This window comes from Capsella rubella, unplaced genomic scaffold (assembly GCF_000375325.1).
Source record: "Capsella rubella cultivar Monte Gargano unplaced genomic scaffold, Caprub1_0 scaffold_7, whole genome shotgun sequence".
In the NCBI taxonomy this organism is placed as follows: Eukaryota; Viridiplantae; Streptophyta; class Magnoliopsida; order Brassicales; family Brassicaceae; genus Capsella; species Capsella rubella.
Genome location: NW_006238917.1, coordinates 2384089 through 2402822, shown reverse-complemented (window position 1 = coordinate 2402822; position 18734 = coordinate 2384089). Strand labels below are relative to the sequence as shown.

At 36.1% G+C, this 18734-nt stretch overlaps 5 protein-coding genes across 5 annotated transcripts; 1 reads left to right on the top strand and 4 right to left on the bottom strand.

Annotated features, from left to right (window-relative positions):
- The first annotated feature begins 1392 nt into the window (after positions 1-1392).
- On the top strand, positions 1393-1918 carry LOC111829498. The gene has a single exon (XM_023778627.1). The coding sequence runs from the start codon at positions 1526-1528 to the stop codon at positions 1724-1726; it is 201 nt and encodes a 66-aa protein (XP_023634395.1). The 5' UTR covers positions 1393-1525; the 3' UTR covers positions 1727-1918.
- A 2084-nt stretch (positions 1919-4002) lies between these two features.
- On the bottom strand, positions 4003-6472 carry LOC17877830 (pollen-specific leucine-rich repeat extensin-like protein 4). The gene has a single exon (XM_006285514.2). The coding sequence runs from the start codon at positions 6397-6399 to the stop codon at positions 4297-4299; it is 2103 nt and encodes a 700-aa protein (XP_006285576.1). The 5' UTR covers positions 6400-6472; the 3' UTR covers positions 4003-4296.
- An 844-nt stretch (positions 6473-7316) lies between these two features.
- On the bottom strand, positions 7317-10037 carry LOC17879033. The gene is made up of 5 exons (XM_006284399.2): positions 9773-10037; positions 8600-8803; positions 8324-8516; positions 7791-7906; positions 7317-7707 (listed from the first exon to the last, which is right to left on the bottom strand). Exons 1-5 carry the CDS (start codon positions 9929-9931, stop codon positions 7672-7674), a joined length of 708 nt encoding a protein of 235 aa, XP_006284461.1. The 5' UTR covers positions 9932-10037; the 3' UTR covers positions 7317-7671.
- Positions 10038-13231: 3194 nt separating this feature from the next.
- On the bottom strand, positions 13232-14041 carry LOC17877694. The gene is made up of 2 exons (XM_006284573.2): positions 13597-14041; positions 13232-13509 (listed from the first exon to the last, which is right to left on the bottom strand). Exons 1-2 carry the CDS (start codon positions 13958-13960, stop codon positions 13418-13420), a joined length of 456 nt encoding a protein of 151 aa, XP_006284635.2. The 5' UTR covers positions 13961-14041; the 3' UTR covers positions 13232-13417.
- A 792-nt stretch (positions 14042-14833) lies between these two features.
- LOC17881006 (pentatricopeptide repeat-containing protein At4g33990) lies at positions 14834-17782 on the bottom strand. Its single transcript, XM_023779787.1, has one exon. It carries the CDS (start codon positions 17780-17782, stop codon positions 15317-15319), a length of 2466 nt encoding a protein of 821 aa, XP_023635555.1. The 3' UTR covers positions 14834-15316.
- Between the last annotated feature and the right edge of the window lie 952 nt (positions 17783-18734).

The following is an 18734-nucleotide window of genomic DNA, read 5'->3' as shown; positions in this document are numbered from 1 at the left end:
ATTGAAGAAGCATACATGGTCGGCCTATGTGACAGTGTCACATGTTAACTGTAACATATAACCTGGATAACTTTTGAGCTATAGATGAGATCTGTCTCTCTGCCTTTTAGCAACTGCATCCTTGATATCACCATATTGTTGTCTTCTTATCTTTCGTTATTTTCTCTTACAGTCGCAACTATTTGTACTTATTTCATTTGACATATTCACTCTCTCTATATATTTGGCTATTTTTCTTTTTCTTTGTCCGTTTTGGACAAAGAGTAAAAGACGTCTTATCAGTCTATTAGACAAAACAAAAACATCGACCCGTAAAATATAAAATTTTTATGTTGATATCATAAAAGTCAAGTGCATTATTGACTTGTTACTTTTCATTATATACATATAAATATTGTTACAATTGGTTGAAAAGGACTGATTATATGGTATGCGTTTGGCTTATTCGACAAAGTGTGGGGGAGAGATCTCTATTATGAGGATTCGACCGTTTGTATTGCTGTTAGGATATGTCCCCATACATAGTGAAAACGATTAAAACGACAAGCTAATGGAGAGACCTCAAATGATCCTGTTCAATTTACATTCTCTTCTTTTTTATTTTCGGCAAGTTAAAACCGAAACTTAAACAATCATATCTTCTTGACAAAAAAAAAAAAAAAAAATCATATCTTAGCTAGCTACTCAAAAGTAGCTTGAATTTTTTTTGCTTTCCTTTCCAATGGTATCTAGATAATGTGTCATATACTATTAACGAAATAAAAAGCAAAAAAAGAAAAGAACTTAAAGGAAAAGAAAAGGGAAGACATTAAAAATTTGCCAAAAATAAAAAAGTTGAAGCATTAATGAAAAAAGGAAAGTGAAAAAGAGTAATTTTGCCAAGAAGAGAAAAAATGAATAGAAAAGATTAATGTCGTATAGTGTCGTCGACGTAAATTATTCAGAAATTAGGAGGGTGGTGGTGGTGACTGGTGAATATATGTTTGGGGTTTCACTGAAAATTGTCGGTGGTTTTTAGAGAGAGTCCTTTTGGTGGGTTAAAACTTAAAAGAAGCGAAGATTCTTCTCTCGTCCTTTGGGAGCTTCCAAAAGCCACATCCTCTTACCATAATTTGTTATTAACAAAGAAATATAAAAAACTTCGGTCGGAACCAAAATGAAAAATAACAATCCTGATAAATTATTTATTAACGTATATCACTATACTATATATATATATATATATATATAGTGATTGAATAATAAACAAATAAAAACTATATTTATTTTTCCTTGCCGTAAAGAAAAAAAAAAGTGATCTTCTTCCTTATTTTTTTTTTCTTATTTTTTTAATAGTCTCAATCAAAAAACCAAAAAAATATTTGAAAATATCATTTGGAGTGGGGACGGGACGCCATCTTAGAGATTGTAGATATGATAAATACAAAGGTTGTAAAAGGAAGATGAAGTGATAGTTTCTTCTTCTTCATAAACAAACAAAAAAAAGCAAAACATTTACAAGAAAGAAAGATCGAGAGAATAAGTAATGGTGATAAAAAGGATAGAGCTGTGTATAGAGCTAATGAAGCTAGGTATGGAGTTTATAGTGGTGGTGGCTGAAGCAGTCCAGATTGTTATGCGGCAACAACGAGCTCCTCCCCCACGTCCTCCTCCTCTCCTCCGCCATGGCCTTCTCCCTTATCCTGCTTCTTACCCTTCTCCTTTCCTCTTTGGCTTTCTCCCTTAAGAGTTCTCTCATTTATTAAAACCCTTTTCTTTTCTTTTCTTTTTCATGAAATGTTTATAATTCTGCTTCCTCTTTCTCTCTCTCTCTCTCTTTTCTTTTTTATTTCCTGTAGATACGTATTTAGGTGTTAATAACTCTTGTTGATTCTTCTTGTAACCTATGTAAGATACTTTTAAATCTTTCTTCTTTCAATCTCATTTGCAGATTTTTATTGAACTCGATCGTTTCTTTCTTTCTTTGGATTATCTTACTAACCAAACAATTTGCAGAATTAAAAAAAAGAAAAGGTTTAATAATATATATTTAATCAAAGTAATATCGAATTTGATTGAAGAAGAAGACGTGCATCATCCATCGGAAACAATTTGCCCCTTTAAGTAATCCAGGTTCTACCAAAAAATTAGTTAAACTTTTCAATGTTTCTTCCTCATCATGTTATTATATATATATTTTTCTAAAGTATTTCACGGCAGCAAGTTATTCAATTAATTAATGAATATGATAATCTTGAATATTTGTCTTAGGGGGAGACGCATACCTTTGGTATTCTGGGTTTGATGATGAATCAGTACCTGCATGACTTTTTCTTTCATTATTGGAAAAAAAAAAAAATACTATTAGAGAAGATGGTTCGTTAAATCGGTTAATGTGTGTACTATCTCCGTAATGAGGCAACAACTACTAGGCATTTGCGCAATTGTCTTCTCTTGTGTTTAACTCCTATTTTAAAATACTATAATTCTACCTCCTTCAAAGTTCTACAATTTATCTACAATATGTTTGTTTCTTACCCTATAAAGCAACATGTATATATTTTATTTTATTTTTTCAATTATTTGTTTTGTTTGTAATTTGTATACTTGACTTTGAAATCTTCGAATATAAATTTCCTTACACCACCACGAAATTTTTTATAGATAAAGGTATATCATTGCATATAAGTCCAAGTTCATCGAATATCGCGAAAAGAGTTTTAGGTTCTTTCTTTTCCTCTTTTACCCATGATAATGATACATTAGTCAAATTATACCTGTCCAGATATATAGATATTGATTTAGTATAGTAATAAACAAGTAAATCATACTATTAATTTCTTGATACTTTTTAAAACTAAATCTGATGTATGAAAATACAATTTTTTTTCTTTCTGGGGCTAAATTGTAACTTCATAACGAACAGTGTAATTTGATATGCAACCCAATGAAAAGTCGAACAGTGTAATTGGTAGGTATTATTAATTTATAATGTTTTTGGTTATAGAGTAGTTAAGAGTTTTGTATAGTCTTTCACACGTTAAATACCAAAAGCTAGCTGATTTGGTGGGAACAACAAACTCAATCATTTAAAGTTGGGAGAGGAGATGTAACTTAAACCTTAATGCAAAATTGTGATGTCTTTCTCAACTTACGTAAACACATATTAAAATTCAGTTGATACGACCCCGACCATATACTAAACGAGTTATTGTTGGTTTACGAGTTGACTAGCTCTCTCATCGTTTCTTGAAACCAAAAAACAAAAGCAGTCCGAAACATATATATATACGTATATAATATAAAACAGACTGCGTAGTTGATCAATGTTTTCTGAACAAAGTTAGCCATGCGTCTATAAGTTTTCCATAATTCAATTTCACCATTACCAAAACTGCGCATGCCAATATATAATAGATATATGTATGTATGTATGTATGTATGTATGTAATGTAGTAGATACGTGAAAAAATAGTATACTAAACTGTATAAATTAAGACGAAAGTCATGTAACACACCACAGCATCTCCAATTAATGAGTTAGTTGGCTGACAATAATACAAAACAGTGATGTCGTTATCAGTTAATAGAAAAAAAAAATGTTCATATTTACATAGAATAAACGTTGAAATTAAAGACATTAAAATTTGTAAATATTTAAAAAGTGTTGCGAATAATAAAATACCTTGGTGCATTGTAGTAGACTAGTAGTAGGTGAAAAATGTAATGTCAGAAATATTAGTATTATGTTTATGTCCTCATAATAAAGTCTTTTTTCCTTTTTAATTGAGAAAATAAAATAGTTTTGATTAAATAAAATATAATTTAAAAATAGAACGATATCTGCAATGCCCAGAAAAAGAAGAAGGATGGTCACGGAACACAATTAATGAATGAGATACTGCACATGGATGAGAAGTCAGGCAGATACACAGTTTGAGTCTTCGACGTAAAGACAAAAAGCTTTTTTTTTTTTTTTTTTTTTTTTTTTTTCTATTTCTGTTGATTGTCGGGTCTAATGACATTCCATGGCTCTTTACAGATTTGCAATAAATGACAAAGGTTCGTTTTTCTTGCTTTTGTACTATTGATTAGCATCTGAAACATAAGTTTATAGAAGCCCAATAACTTATAAGGCCTTTTAAAGTAGATTGATATCCGTTTTTAGGCCCAACAATTCTAAAACCATTCATTATTATTAGTCATTACCCTTCTTTGATTTTTTTGTATTTTGTTTCTTCTCTTCTTCTTCCTCAAATTTTCTTTTTTATAGTTTTACAATTAGTCCAAGACGATACAGAGCTGCTACTCATAATATTAGTAGCCTGAGAACATTGGCGGCGGTGGCGATGCGTATTGGTGCCCGATGAACGGCGGTATGATGAATTCCTCGTCATCACTTGGAGCTGGTGCTTCAGCCTTCGGCGTCTCTTTCTTTTCCACCGGTGCTGGTGGTGGTGACTGAACTGCTGGGGGGTTGATCTTCGGCGTTCTTGGCGGAGGAGAGTATACTACTGGCGGAGATTCTGACGGCGGTGAATTGACAGGTGCAGGTGGCGGTGGTGAGTGGACTGGTGGCGGCGGGGAGTGAACAGGGGCCGGTGGCGGTGGTGAGTTAACCGGAGGGGGCGGTGGCGAATAAACCGGTGGTGGCGGGGAATATACCGGGGGTGGGGGTGGGGGAGAGTAGATTGGAGGTGGAGGAGAATGTACAGGCGGCGGCGGTGGCGAATGCACCGGTGGTGGAGGAGAGTGGACTGGCGGCGGTGGAGAGTGAACCGGTGGCGGTGGGGAGTGAACTGGTGGCGGTGGGGAGTGAACTGGTGGCGGTGGAGAGTGAACTGGTGGCGGCGGAGAGTTCACCGGAGCCGGAGGAGGAGAATGAACCACCGGTGGAGGAGGGCTGCGCCTTTTTGTCACTGGAGATTGATCATAAGGATCATCCGGTTGGGGTGACTCTTTTGGTGATTGTACCGGTCGATCAGGAACTGCCGGGGTTGGTACTGGCGAGGGTTTGTGAACCGGTTTGGTTGGAACTGGCGATGGTTTGTGAATCGGCGTAGTTGGTACTGGCAATGGTTTGTCAACCGGCCTAGTTGGAACTGGCGATGGTTTGTCAACCGGCCTCGTTGGAACCGGCGATGGTTTGGATGGAGTTGAAGAGCCACCACTACCGCCACCAGCGCACTTGTCCTTGCTGCAATCAACTGGGCGGTTGATCACGACCGCACATTCTTGGGCAGATCGTTGGTCAGGTCGAGCAGGCAAGCAATTGCGTGTGTCATCCAATGCAATTTCCTTGCGTCCACCACCTGGAACACACGAACCATCTTGTCCGTTGAAGTAATTGTAGGAGTAAGTGAAGTTCACCAAATTAGGCAACTTGCAAATGTTGTCCGGTACAAGTCCTGTGAGTTTGTTTCCGGAGATATCAAATTCCTCCACACCCGTTAACCCGGCAAAGCTAGTCGGTAGACGACCTATGAACGAGTTCTTGCTTGCATCGAAAACTGTTACATTCGATAACTTTCCGATTTCGGACGGGAAACAACCTCCCAAACCATTGTCCATAAAAACAATCTCGTTGAGATTCTTCATATTTCCAATACTCTTAGGGATACATCCGGTGAATTTATTGTTAGCAAAAGTCACAACCGAGGCTGGAGACTCCCCAAGAGATTCAGGTATCACCGAGGTGAATCTATTGTTGTTCAAGAAAATGGCGTCAAGTTGTTTTTTGAAAAGCTCCGGAGGGACTTGACCTTCAAAATCGTTGAACCTAAGGTCGAAGTATTTGACATCAGGCCAAGAGAGGACGACCTTAGGGAAAGGTCCAACGAAACGGTTGTTACTGACATCAAATTCGTGCATTAGCTTCAGCTTCTCAAAACTCTTAGGTATAATCCCGCAAAACCGGTTCGAATTCAAATGGAACATGGCAACATCCGTCATCAAACCAATCTCAGCAGGCAAATGCCCAGCGATATCGGCACCGTTGAGGTCAACACCAGCTACAACCGTGACATCAGAGTCATCAAGAGCTGGCGCACAAACCACACCGGTGTAGCTGCACACGTGGGGGCCATGCCAGTTTGCCGTGGTGTTGAACGGGTCTGAAAATATAGCCTTTTTCCAAGCCTGAAGAGCTATATAAGCTCTCTTAAGCCTTGTGTTGGCAAATGTAGCCTTGAGATCAACCTCATACTCGATATCATTAGGAAGTTCGTCGTTCTCTGGTAACGTCAAGAGCTGTCGCTGCACAATGAAGGCAGCTTCTGTATCGGTCAGGGCAAATGAGACAAAGGAAGAAGATAAGAAGAAGAAGAATAAGAGGAAGAAGCAGCAGCCAAAGGACGGAGGTTTAGCCATGGCTAAAACAAAAACCTTGGAAAAGGTCCAAGGCTGCTTATAGAAGGGCATGAGAGGGCTCAAGGAGGACACAAAGCTGTATTATTAATAAGACAACGGTTTTCATCCTGCAATCACCAACGGTTTCCCTTAAACATACTTTGTCTATAATTAGGCCAACTCTTGTTTTTAAGGATTTTGCTTCAGATCCGGAGGACATATTATCAATAATAGAAATTGTTGGTTAAAGAAACAAGTAAAAATGGTAACGCATGATCTCTAAATTCAAAACCGGTCACTATTATAAGACACATCCTTGGAAAACGATTGGTCTGGTTGTTGATTCATTACCGAGCAACACGCAATAACACAAACCCTATTTGCCGCTCAACCTTTTTACGTGTGCAACAAGCCACTTCCCGCTAAGGGATTTACGATGTTTGTACACATCCAAGGGATAACGATTTTGTTAAATTTTTTCACAACAACCTCAAAAGATGCTCCTTCGGTTTTCTCTAATAAACAATTTTTTTTCTCGCTCTAAACACTTCAAATTCCTTAAAACGACTGATTATTTCTTAATTAAAACTCTTTTCTAAGATAAATGTGGTAAAAAGGGTATCAAACATTCCATTTGTATAAGTTCATCATCCTCGTCGTCGTTGTCGAGATCCATGCTCCTTGCAAGCTTCACCTTGAACGGTTTAAAATTCTCACTTTCGCCAATATGAATTGCTAAATTGCTGATATAAATATGAATTGCTAAATTGCTGATATAAATCGCTAGACTACATAATAAAGTATTCTACTCTTGGATACATCTGTTTACATAAAACGCCATTCAAATAAAAAAAAATCGTATGTTTTATCATATCAGTCCCCTCGACAAATCGTTACATTATACAAAACATACAAGTTGTACACATGTTTCTACGTTAAATTTATCTTGACACTAAGATAAAAAAAAAAAGCAAAGTATAAAAAACCAATTACTAATAAAAGAATTTATAAAATCATTGGAAAACAATGTTCTAAAAACTGGAGACAGAGAAAGAAATAAAGTAAAAAAGTGATATATGAAATAAAATAGAAAAAGAATATAAATTGCCGATCATACTAATTACTGACTACTATCAAATATTTTTTTCCCTAGTTAACATAGACAAAATTTAAAGAGACACAAAAAAAAAAACCAATGCTATTTTCATCCCATTAGATCCCTTTATAAGGCTCTCTTTAGCCTCACTCTATACAACAAACAAAACCTTCTCCACATTCGTAACCCACACCTTCTATTCTTTATCTCTATTCATAGTAGTAGTTCATCTACACTTCCTAATGCTTTCACATTCTGGGCTTCACCATCCTTACCGGCACAACCTGAGAATATGTAACAGCCTCTTTAGAAAAACTTCACCAGCATAAGTGAAGTTGTTTGGTACGTGTTCTTTATCTATATTTACCTGATCCTCCTTCAACGAACTATCATCAGTATTTGCTTCTCTTTCGCGTTTTCTGCTCACCTCTCCCTTCTCTTCTTCTTTTCCGTCGTCTTCTATGAAATTTTGACCTGACGCCTCTGTAAATACAAGAAAAACCATCGGAGGCCAGAGTTTAGACTCTAGAGTTAATATAATTTACAATCAGGCAGACAAGCACACAAGTTTTAAACATAAGACATTCTCATGTGCGAGTCAGGTGATAAATAGATAGCAGACCAGATCTCATACATGTCCTTCACTTCTTTGATTCTCCACAAGTCATAGCAACTCTATGTTCTGCACACCAAAGCCTTCTAAAAGCTAATGTAGAGTTAACTTAAGGACTGACTTTACCCAAAGTTTCAGCCTAGCTCTAAATACAAGTTACAATATGAACATACTATAGTCAAACTGGGTGCCAAAAACAAGAAGAAGAAAAAAAGACAAAAACGGAAGTTGACAAACATATAACTCATCAAGACGGGTTCGACTAAACAAGGCTAAGCAAAAGTTACCTGAGTGTTTGGTTTCTTCACGACATAACACATGTCCTTGGGCTTCAGTTCCCATGGTATAATTTTCGTTGGAATTTTGAGGCTTGCTTCTTAATGAATTTTTCTGAAAAAGAGACTCAGACGATGTTTCCAAATGAGCTTGTTTCTTTCCGAAGTTAACCTTTTGCCAGCAGCCATTTTGTAGAACAGTAAACTGCGAAACAAGAATGTTGTCAGTTTTTCACTAAAGGATTACAAAACAGGTGAGGACATAGGAGAAACAGAGAATCCGCAAACCTGATCAGTGGATTTGTGAGAGTTAGACTGCAGCACATCACGAGTTCTAGAAAGTCTCTGAGTCCCTTTAGACTGCACATCACGAGTTCTAGAAAGTCTCTGAGTCCCTCCTCCAAGTAAGGAATACAACTGCCTAACAAAGGAGTTCTCTAAATAGTCAAGATATGAGTTGTGTTTCTCATTCGTCCACTCAGCACATTCACCCTGCAAAAAGAAACGATAATGATGTTAATATAAGCAGGAAGAACTGAAGAAGAGAATAAAATTTGAGAACTGTCCTAAACCATCACAACACACTTAATCAACCAGTATTCAGCTGTAACTAAGAAACAAGTTTTACTTTTTACGACACAACGTAAGGATGCACAAATCATTACATCATTGCATAAGTAAAGGATTAGACAATAGTAAGGGATGCAATAATAATCCAAAGGCATGTTGTCAAACAATTAAAAAAAAAGGTAACCACTTGCAACTGCAACCACTAAATCACCAGCTATAATTTGACTACTTGGAAGAAGAAAGAAAACTAGTTACAAGCAAGGATTTCATCGACTAGGCCGTTGGAAATAGTTCTGATCGATAGATAGCTGCAAGGGTTAGTAATAGATCTCAAGATCAGGCATGAGATTGCCTCGGCGTGTCCACAAAGACTTGTTGAACAATCAAAATCTTCTGCTAATAAGGGACAAAAGAAACCCAAGCAGTCCCATTTAGCAAAACATTTGGTTGAATTGAAGAATATAACTTATTTGCGACACCTCTTCACACATATTGGAGAAACCAGAGATGAATAAAAATAACCAAAGCAAAACAAGATCTCCTTGGTAATTAATGAGTATAATAGAATCAATAGCAATAGATCTGAAGTTTCCTCCCATATATGGCACAAAGCTAACATAACTTAGTTTCCAAATCGATAACAACAAACAAAGGAAGATATTTTATTATCTTTCGTAAATTTTGGTTTGTGGGATACTTACGAAAACATCTAAGAATCACCATAGGAGAAGAAGCAAAACAAAAGATGATTTTTTTAGTTTGTAATAAACGAATCAAGTTCCAAGGCAACAAAAATTCGAAGAATCTCCTTGAAAATAATATCAAGCGAGAGACCCTTTAGGAAACAAACACATAAGATAAAGAGGAAGAAGATTGATGAATCATGGTTACCAGTTTCGAATCTGCATGAGAAGGAGAGGTCTCAGCGGTAACAGCGGACTCGAGCGAGTTAGATAGAGTCGACTCGCCGTGAGATTCAGAAGAAGCCTCAGCAGCAGCGTCGCGATCCATCTCTAGAGAAACTATATTCATCCTGAAATCATTATCCATCGTCCCTCTATGAATCTGCGTGCCGTGTTGTGCTCTCTTAGGTAAAAAAATTATTCTTCTTCTTCGAAATAGCCAAAACGAGAAGAGATAGAGAGAGAGAGGAATGAAGAAGAATGAAGGAATGAGGAAGACGAGAGAGGAGGGATGAAAGGGGGAAAAAGAGAAAAGATCCACATGGCGTCGCTTTTACACGTGTCATAGTATTGCCACGTCATCAGGGTCGCTGATAAATATCTCACGACAAATATCAACTGGAGATATTTTTTTTGGAAGCTCTCAAACGAAACGAAATGAGGAGGTTCTGTTTTTTTTTTTGTTTTTTTTTTCTTTTCAACTTTCACTTTAGATAATTAGATGAGATATAGATAATGGGATGCTCTCGTCCCTATTAAAAACGTCAGAGTTTTCAATTATATTTTACATTTTGTTTCTTGTCTTTATATCATTTTTTTTTTTTTATAATTCTTTGTAAGTTAAATTAGATTTGATAAGATTTTACACCGATGCCTCTTTAACAAGTTGCATGATGATCTCATGGTTTTTATATGTTTTGTAAATATCAGGATTCGTGTGAGCTTCTCTCTAGGGTTTGGCCTTATGTTTTTTTTTTTTTTTTTTTTAATATAAACTTGAAGCAAAGCAAAACTAGGATGCTTACACACATTTGAGAGTTTTAAGGTAAATTAAGTAGATGAATGATGCATCCTTATCAGTGAATTATTGGTTATGATGATGATGACTAAACGTTGTCGGTTTAAAAGTTTTAACCTAAGAGATTCTCGAAAACAATATGCATTATATATACCAAAAACATATACAAGTTGGTCCAACACGCAATATAATACTCGTCACGAGTTGTGTAGATTTTTATATTTTATAAAATGGTCAGGATTAGATAAAGAGAAGAGTCTGATCGATTCTGATACACATACAGTATAGTATAATATGGAGGTTATGTTTATATTTTATTCGTTTTTAAAGGCCAAACAGTTTGTCACATTTGCACTTACTCCATATTCATATTATCGTTGATAAATTGTGTACTATTTAAGAAATGTAAATAATATCAAAATGAAATGTGAATGCATGTTATATAAACTAATTTAATGGTTATATAATGATGTTTTTCTTTTTTTTCTTCTTTTATTTTATTTTTCAGTGCTGATGTTACAAATTAAAATCTTTTATTTTCTTATCAATTATCTACATGATTCTAGAATGCTGATCATCGAAATGAATAGAAAGAAAACAACAAAAATGGTTAATTTATACAGTTACTTACTAATTTTCAAAAAAAATGTGATTTGAATTTGGATAATGAGATAACGACAAGTATGAGTATATAAAAAGTTGAAAGGGATAAATCAGAAAGAAAAGAAAGAAAGAAAAAAAAAACATAATTAAAAAATAGCCATTGGTATCGGAAATATCCATTTGTTGACGTGGGCAGTGGTTGCTTCGAAAAAATAAAAATATCTGGCGCTTCGTTCCTACTTACCAACAAATAAAAATATCTTAGACAGCCCTTTTCATTTCACAGCCAAAACCAAAAAAAAATATCTTGCAGGACAATAAATATTATTCTAATAATGTAGACCACTTCTTTATTATATCCTAAATGAATGAAGACCACTTTGCTATTGGTTGATATAAAAAATGTTTCTCTATCTTTTTTTAATAGATTCCATCTCAAATTGAGATGGGTTCATAGGAGATCTTCTTTTTCTGAGATCTTCTTGCTTGTACTACTCTCTACCTATAAATATTGTGCATTGTTATGTATAATATTGTAATTCCAAACTTTACAAGTTTTATAGTAGTAAACTAATTCATTCTAACAAGGTTTTGGAAACAATTCAATCGTAATATTTTTCTAGATTCTTTATTTTAGAAATATGTTTGTTACACATACCCGGCCCATTGAGATCATTCTCTTTAAGATCCTCCATTGATGTTCTCTATGAATTTACATACAACTGATCCTGATAGCTATACAATGGTATATATCGTAAGAAAAACTCACACGTTCTTGAATTATGTTAAAGCTAATCATATTCATAGCTAATTCCTTTTAAAATGTGGATCTAAATTTTAGCAGAATTTAACATCTACGTCTTACTCGTACAAAACATTTTCATGTTTGTGGATAGTCACGTAAACATGATCCTAATTAAGTTATCATGTTTATGGATTGTCATTAATTTTCAGTAGTCATGTTTATGGATTGTCATTATTTTCTTTCATGTACACTGTTTTCTTTTTATAATATAATAATGATTCATGTATTTGTCGGTTTCAGTCATCAATTGAACATGCAACACCATCACCATACATCTTATCTCGTGTTTTCACCGAAATCACTCAATATAATAGTGTAGAATCAAAATCGAAAACGCTTGACCATAATAGTTACGTTACGTTACATAGTTGTTCTAAAAGATTCTTTTAATCTTTGTTTTTTATACCATGTTTTGGGAATACTAGTATCCATCTACTGCGTACATATATACTAACAAAGCATGTCAACCTCATCGTGGAATCATTTGAAGTATGTATGATTGTGTTACACAAGCTAAATTTGCGACATGTTTAAGGGATATGCAGTTCCATTTAAAAAAACCTAACAAAGTATCCATCGGTAGATCGTGACTTTTTTTCTTGGTTTGCTATATAAAGCTGTCTCAAATTGTCGTCTCAAGTCCTAGTACGTAACAAGTGTCTTCTAGAAACAAATGCTACGATTTTGTGAACTTGCATCACGAAATAGTAAACCAACCGTCCACATTTACACTACGACACTATAAAATGACATCAAAACTGAAAACACTAGCTTGTATATATATATTTGATATCGCGATACCAAAAAGAACTATGAAGTTTCAAATTCGAACAGTAGCAACTGAGAGGAGCTTATATTAACATATGAGACCCGAAAAAATTAAAGACTAATTTAACAGGTTATCATGGTCATTAGTTCAAAAAGAATTGTATGCACTATGCACGGCCGGACCTTTTTGGTTAACGTAAATAAGAAAAGCCAAGGCTGTGATACTTGGGCTCTTGAAGATATATATACATCCCTATAAACCTCTCACGATAGCTACTCACGTTGACGGCTTACACATGTCTTATGAGGCTTTGATTCACATCTTTAAAGAGATTTTACAGAAAGAAAAAAAAAATCTTTCGACCAATTCACAATTTATTTAAGATAGTAACCACATTAATCGGCTCTTACCATACGGCATACACACACAAGATAAAATCAAACCAAAAAAAAACAATTAACTGAAAATCAGATAGAAGAAGAAATTAAATGAAATTATAAATGTGGTTAAACCATTAGATTCTAAAATTTGAATATCTAAAAATCATATCTATATTACAAAACTGTCATTCCTCTGTACATATATCACATCAGAACAAACAAGCAATAATTTCAATGGTAGAATAATAATATTTCAGTAATCAATAATCCAAACATCATCAATTTGGTTCGCCGGAAAATTGTCGCACCGAACAAGCAACCACCTGAGCCCATTGCTTCAACCTCAGCTTCATCGTCTCCGGATCATCACCTTTTCACAATTCTCCACCGTCAGATCAAAAATAATCAAACCAAAAAAAAAAAAAACTAAAAAGTGGTTTCAGAAAATTTCACATACCTTGATCAACGATCGTCGTGCTCGAATTGCTGACTTCACCTTCCGATGCGATCGAGGAAAGAGACGATGTCCGTGACAATCTGCTACTATACTGTTTATTGACGGCACAATATAAACCAAGAGCTGGAAGAGTTTCTGATAATCTCGGATCTAAATCCGGCGAATCCGGCTCGAACCCGAATCCAAGCTCGATACATCCCTTGAGCTCTTCCAGATCTTCGTCCGTCACGCTTTTACTCCGACCAAGTCTGCCCGTTGGCCGTTTTCCCTTTTTCTTTAGCCAAGCTTCTTCTCTATCCGCATCCGGCGACCACGAATGCTGCTTTACTAGAGGTTTAGGCGGCGGTGCGAAGCGTTTAGACATTTTGAAAGCCGCTAGACTTAGGTTTTTTTTTTTTGGGGTTAATGTCCTCTTTTGATTGTGTTTTAATTCTATACGCAAAAGCAAAAACGCGTGCGGAGCACTTCTATTATTTATATACATTTGGTTTATTATATTGGCATAAATGTTAAATTTTGAAAAGTGGCATTAACTTTTATATCATTGTTTCCGATTTCTATTACTTTTGGTTTAACTAAAATTGGTATTGTATGTTTGATAAAGAGAAAGATAATATTATCATAAATGGGAAAGATTTCTTCAATATTTAAATTTGAATTGTTTACCTTTTTACCAGCAACGAAACAACACAATTTACTTAGATGTCTTCATCATGTTACTACATTACTTGTAAGATTTATAACATTAGATTGAATTGTTTTTGATCGTTTAATTGCATTGTACAACATAACAAGTTGTTTTGGTTATAATAATGATTCGAGAACGTAGGTATATTTTTTTTGAGGACCAAATCTGAAGAACTTGACGAAAATTCTGTAGGCGACGACTTGCGCAAATAAAATTCACTTAACATAGAATAGAATCATCGAATAGTGACATCGTTGACCGCCACGCGGAAGAAGTGAAAATGGAAATTAACAGGGAATAAAAAGAGACTCTGATCAAAGTATTCAATTTGGGTCAACCGGAACCGGTCCACAGCAGGGTAAGTCTTTAACAAACGTGGCTATTAAAGTACTAATAAGTAGTGTTTTCTCATTCTCTCTATCAATAATTATTATTGGGGTTGTTGTTGATTTTATACAAATTCAATTAAAACGATTGGAGTTGTCATGTTCATCTTAATTTAAGAAGAAAAATCGATTACAACTAAAAAAAAAATAAAGTCATTAGATGTTTCGTTAAACGATTACCACCAGCTTTGATGTGTGTTTAATGTAATTATTAGTTTATTACATCCGACAAACTAATTAAAATACTGAGTACAACACTGTTTCAACAAAAAAGTAGTATTATTTTCAACAGATATTTTCTTATCAAGGAGGAAAAAAATGTTCCCATATTTTCTGTTCTGTAACCCAATAATTGATGATATTAGAACCAAACATTGAGAGAGGATTCAAACCGTTCACACGTCTCGTCCTTTGCGAGTGACTTTCTGCTAAAGTAAACCACAAGCTGTCCACATGACTAAGACAGGCTGTGCCCATTGCCCGGAAATTAAAGAAGCTTTCTTTGTTGTGACTTAACCTTCCTAAGCAAAGTTGGAATCTTTTTCCCAACCAATATCTTCCTTGACCAAGATTTTTTTTTTAAAACCTGGTTCAAAATTGATTGGAACCGGCTTGAATACAGCAATATCGGTCCTTTTCTAAAAACTCACCAGTAATCACCACAAGAGCAGACTCCATTCTTGAAATGATGAAACCGGTTTGAATCCCTCACAATGATCTCTCTCTCAGTGATTCTTGATATGAACTTGGTTACGCTATGGCAATCTCCGCATACCCTGAGATTCTTGAAGATCTGAATCGTTGTCTTTGCAGGAGTTGTGATCAGTGCATATGCAATAGCCAATCTTTCACTATGACTCATGAGGATGTGCTCTTTTTCATCGTCTTCAACATCCTGCAGCACAAACCTATGGTCCGGTACATACCCAACCATCTTCAGTTTCGCGTGTAATGCTGTTAATTCTCTGTGTATCTCTTCAAACATTGGATGTGTTTGGTTCCCCGTGTAAAAGACTTCGACTTTGTTGTTTACTTCCATTGAGCTCCAACCCGGTGTCTTCCTCAAACCTTTGCCTCGGGCGATAGACCGTATTTCATCAACCCCTTCCCATTTTCCAGCAGTAGCATACATGTTTGACAATAGAACGTGATACCCAACATGTTCAGGTTCAACCTCAAACAAATGTTCAGATGCAACTTTTCCCATATCGACGTTTCCATGCACTCTACAAGCGCTGAGAAGAGCTCCCCAAATAGACGCATCAGGCTGAAGCGGCATGCTTTTTATATAGTTAAACGCAGTTTCTAACTGACCAGCTCGACCAAACAAATCTACCATACAACCATAGTGTTTCAAGCTCGGTGTTATGCCATACTCTGTTTGCATCATATCAAAGCACCATTGACCTTCATCTACTAGCCCAGAATGGCTACAAGCTGATAACAGAGTCACAAATGTAATGTGATCTGGCTTGACTCCTTCATCAAGCATCTCTCTAAACAGCATCACTGCTTTCTCGCCATGCCCGTGAAACCCGTGACACGCTATCAGAGTGTTCCATGGCACTGAGGTTACTCTAGGAATTTGATAAAACAAAGAGAGTGCATCGTCTAATCGTCCACATTTTCCATACATATCAGCAAGGCTTGTGCCAACAAAAACATCCAAATAAATGCCATTCTTGACAAGACGACCATGTAGTTTCATACCTTGACGCAATGCTCCAGCCTGAGAGCAAGCAGGCAAAACGCTCGCCCAAGTCCCTTGGTTAGGAGTTATCTCTCCACCTTCTTCCTCCATTACGTTATACATTTCAATAGCTTCACTAGCAAAACCATTTTGCGCATAACCAGATATTATGGTATTCCACGAAATTACATCTTTATTTGGGAGCCAATTAAACACTGCTCTCGCTAAATCTACAAGGCCTAGTTTTGCATACATAACCACAACTGCGTTCCCAATGGTAATATCTTCCAAGAACCAGCCTTTCCTTAAAGTGAAACCCTGCACAGATCCACAAGCACGAATGTCCCCTAACTGTGCAAGTACAGAAGCCAAACTAATCAAAGTAAGGCAATCAGGTTGAATTCTACTAAACCGCATCTCCTGAAACAGCGAAAGCGCTCTAAGAGGCTGCTCATTTAGCTCGTAAGCCTTAATTATGGAATTCCAAGAAATCAAATCCCTCACTATCATCCTGTCAAAAACCTTCTGACAATCCCTAAGGCTACCAAATTCAGCATACAAATCAATCAGCTTGTTTGAAACAAACAACTCGGATTCCAGACCAAATTTTATCGAGTATGAATGAATCGTAACTCCTCTATTGAAATCACCGGCTTCTGTGCAAGCAGAAAGGAGACTCACAACAGTAACTGAATCCATGGCTCTCAAGCCATCAGACAGAGCTAACGCCTCTTTAGCATTTCCGCTTTGACAATATCCAGAAAGCATTGCATTCCAAGAACCCATGTCTCGAATGGGCATTTCATCAAACAACCTACGTGCATTACCCACCCCTCCATACCGACAATACAAATGGATCAAGGAGGCGGCAACAAAGACATCCCACACAAATCCAAACTTCAAAGCCAAGCAGTGGATCTTATTCCCATCAAACACATTCCTACAAGCTTTCAAAACCGAAGGGAAAGTGCGGTAATCAGGTCGAAGTCCAGAACTCGACATAAACAGACTAAAACACCTAATAACTCCTGAAGAATCTCCCGCACGGCCATGGCCAGAAATCATCGAATTCCAAGCATAAACATCTCTGTTCTGGATGTGATCAAACGTATGCCTAGCCAACGCAACGTTCCCAGTATAACAATAGAGATTAACAAGTTTAGCAGAGATACAAACATTCTGGATTGCTTCAGACACAACGAGACGTGCGTGAAGGCATTTAGCTGATTGCAAATTAGTGCAGTATCTGAAAAGTATGTGAACATCATCAATCTCTCTACTTTGATTCCAACAATCTTGCAAAGCATTTGCAGATGTTGAAAATTCTCGAACTATAGCTCCGACGGACTGCAAAACTCCTCTAAATCGCCCACCTTTGCAGGTCGGAACCTGTCTGACAATTGAAAAGGTTCCAAATTTCATCAAATTTTCGAGGGAAGATGAGAATATTCAGAGATAATTTATCCATTGAAGTACCTCAACATACATGCAATCAGGGGTCTTGAAAACTTCAGACGACTCCCAGAAGAATGGTGATGAGTGAATTAGAGATGGTGGTAGAATTGGAGAGGCGATATAGCGACGTTGAATGGAAAAGCCCGACGGAGGCTTTAGCGACGGCCGTCACGATTTAAGTAAAACAGATCGACCGGTTCAAAGGTTTTATCTTCTTTTCATTGTGTGTTTTTGGGATTTAATTAGAACCCGGTTAAAATTGTAAACCGTGCGGTCTAAAGTACTAAAATTTAAAAGGACGCTAAATAAGACTAAAGTCGAATCAGGCCCAAAACATTTGGTACCTGGGTGTAGCCCAAATAATATGTAGCCGTTGCCTTAGACTTAGACGGAGTGTTTGTACTTTGTAGTAAGCAAATGGAGAATGTAAAAAGGAACACACATGATCTGTGTGATTCACACTTGAAGTTGAGAAACTTTGATCCACATGACATGACTTGGATTGCGTGTAAGAGTGCGATGGAACCTTTGTGCTCACATTATTTGGGCATCTTCATTTCACATGCATATATTTACTATGAAAATATTTTATATGAAAACAAATTAAAGTACAAGAATTACATAGTTTATTAATTAGTAGACTCACAGCTTTCTTCAAACCATATACCTTTTTTCTTTTTTTTCTTTTCTTTCTAAGATATCGTGAGATCTCTAATCAATAGACGTATTTCTAAGAGTTCACCTACTATTTAACAACTATTTCTTCTAGATATAAAATAACAAGAATAATAATAATGGGTATGACATATATTCTTCTTCTTTAATTATCGTGGTTTAGGTTTTTCATATACTATTTTATTGGTTGATAATTTATTTTCAATTTAGCAATTTATCTTACCGTGGAGTGAAAGGAAACGTT

Excerpts from the sequence above, each read along its gene's own strand:
- LOC17877830 (XM_006285514.2), bottom strand. The coding sequence starts at position 6,399 with ATGCCCTTCTATAAGCAGCCTTGGACCTTTTCCAAGGTTTTTGTTTTA.
- LOC17879033 (XM_006284399.2), bottom strand. The coding sequence starts at position 9,931 with ATGGATAATGATTTCAGGATGAATATAGTTTCTCTAGAGATGGATCGC. Across the intron at positions 7,907-8,323 it reads TGAAGAAACCAAACACTCAG|AGGCGTCAGGTCAAAATTTC; the intron begins GTAACTTTTGCT and ends TTGTATTTACAG. Across the intron at positions 7,708-7,790 it reads GTTCGTTGAAGGAGGATCAG|GTTGTGCCGGTAAGGATGGT; the intron begins GTAAATATAGAT and ends ACATATTCTCAG.
- LOC17881006 (XM_023779787.1), bottom strand. The coding sequence starts at position 17,782 with ATGAAATTTGGAACCTTTTCAATTGTCAGACAGGTTCCGACCTGCAAA.
- LOC111829498 (XM_023778627.1), top strand. The coding sequence starts at position 1,526 with ATGGTGATAAAAAGGATAGAGCTGTGTATAGAGCTAATGAAGCTAGGT.
- LOC17877694 (XM_006284573.2), bottom strand. The coding sequence starts at position 13,960 with ATGTCTAAACGCTTCGCACCGCCGCCTAAACCTCTAGTAAAGCAGCAT. Across the intron at positions 13,510-13,596 it reads CACGACGATCGTTGATCAAG|GTGATGATCCGGAGACGATG; the intron begins GTATGTGAAATT and ends AATTGTGAAAAG.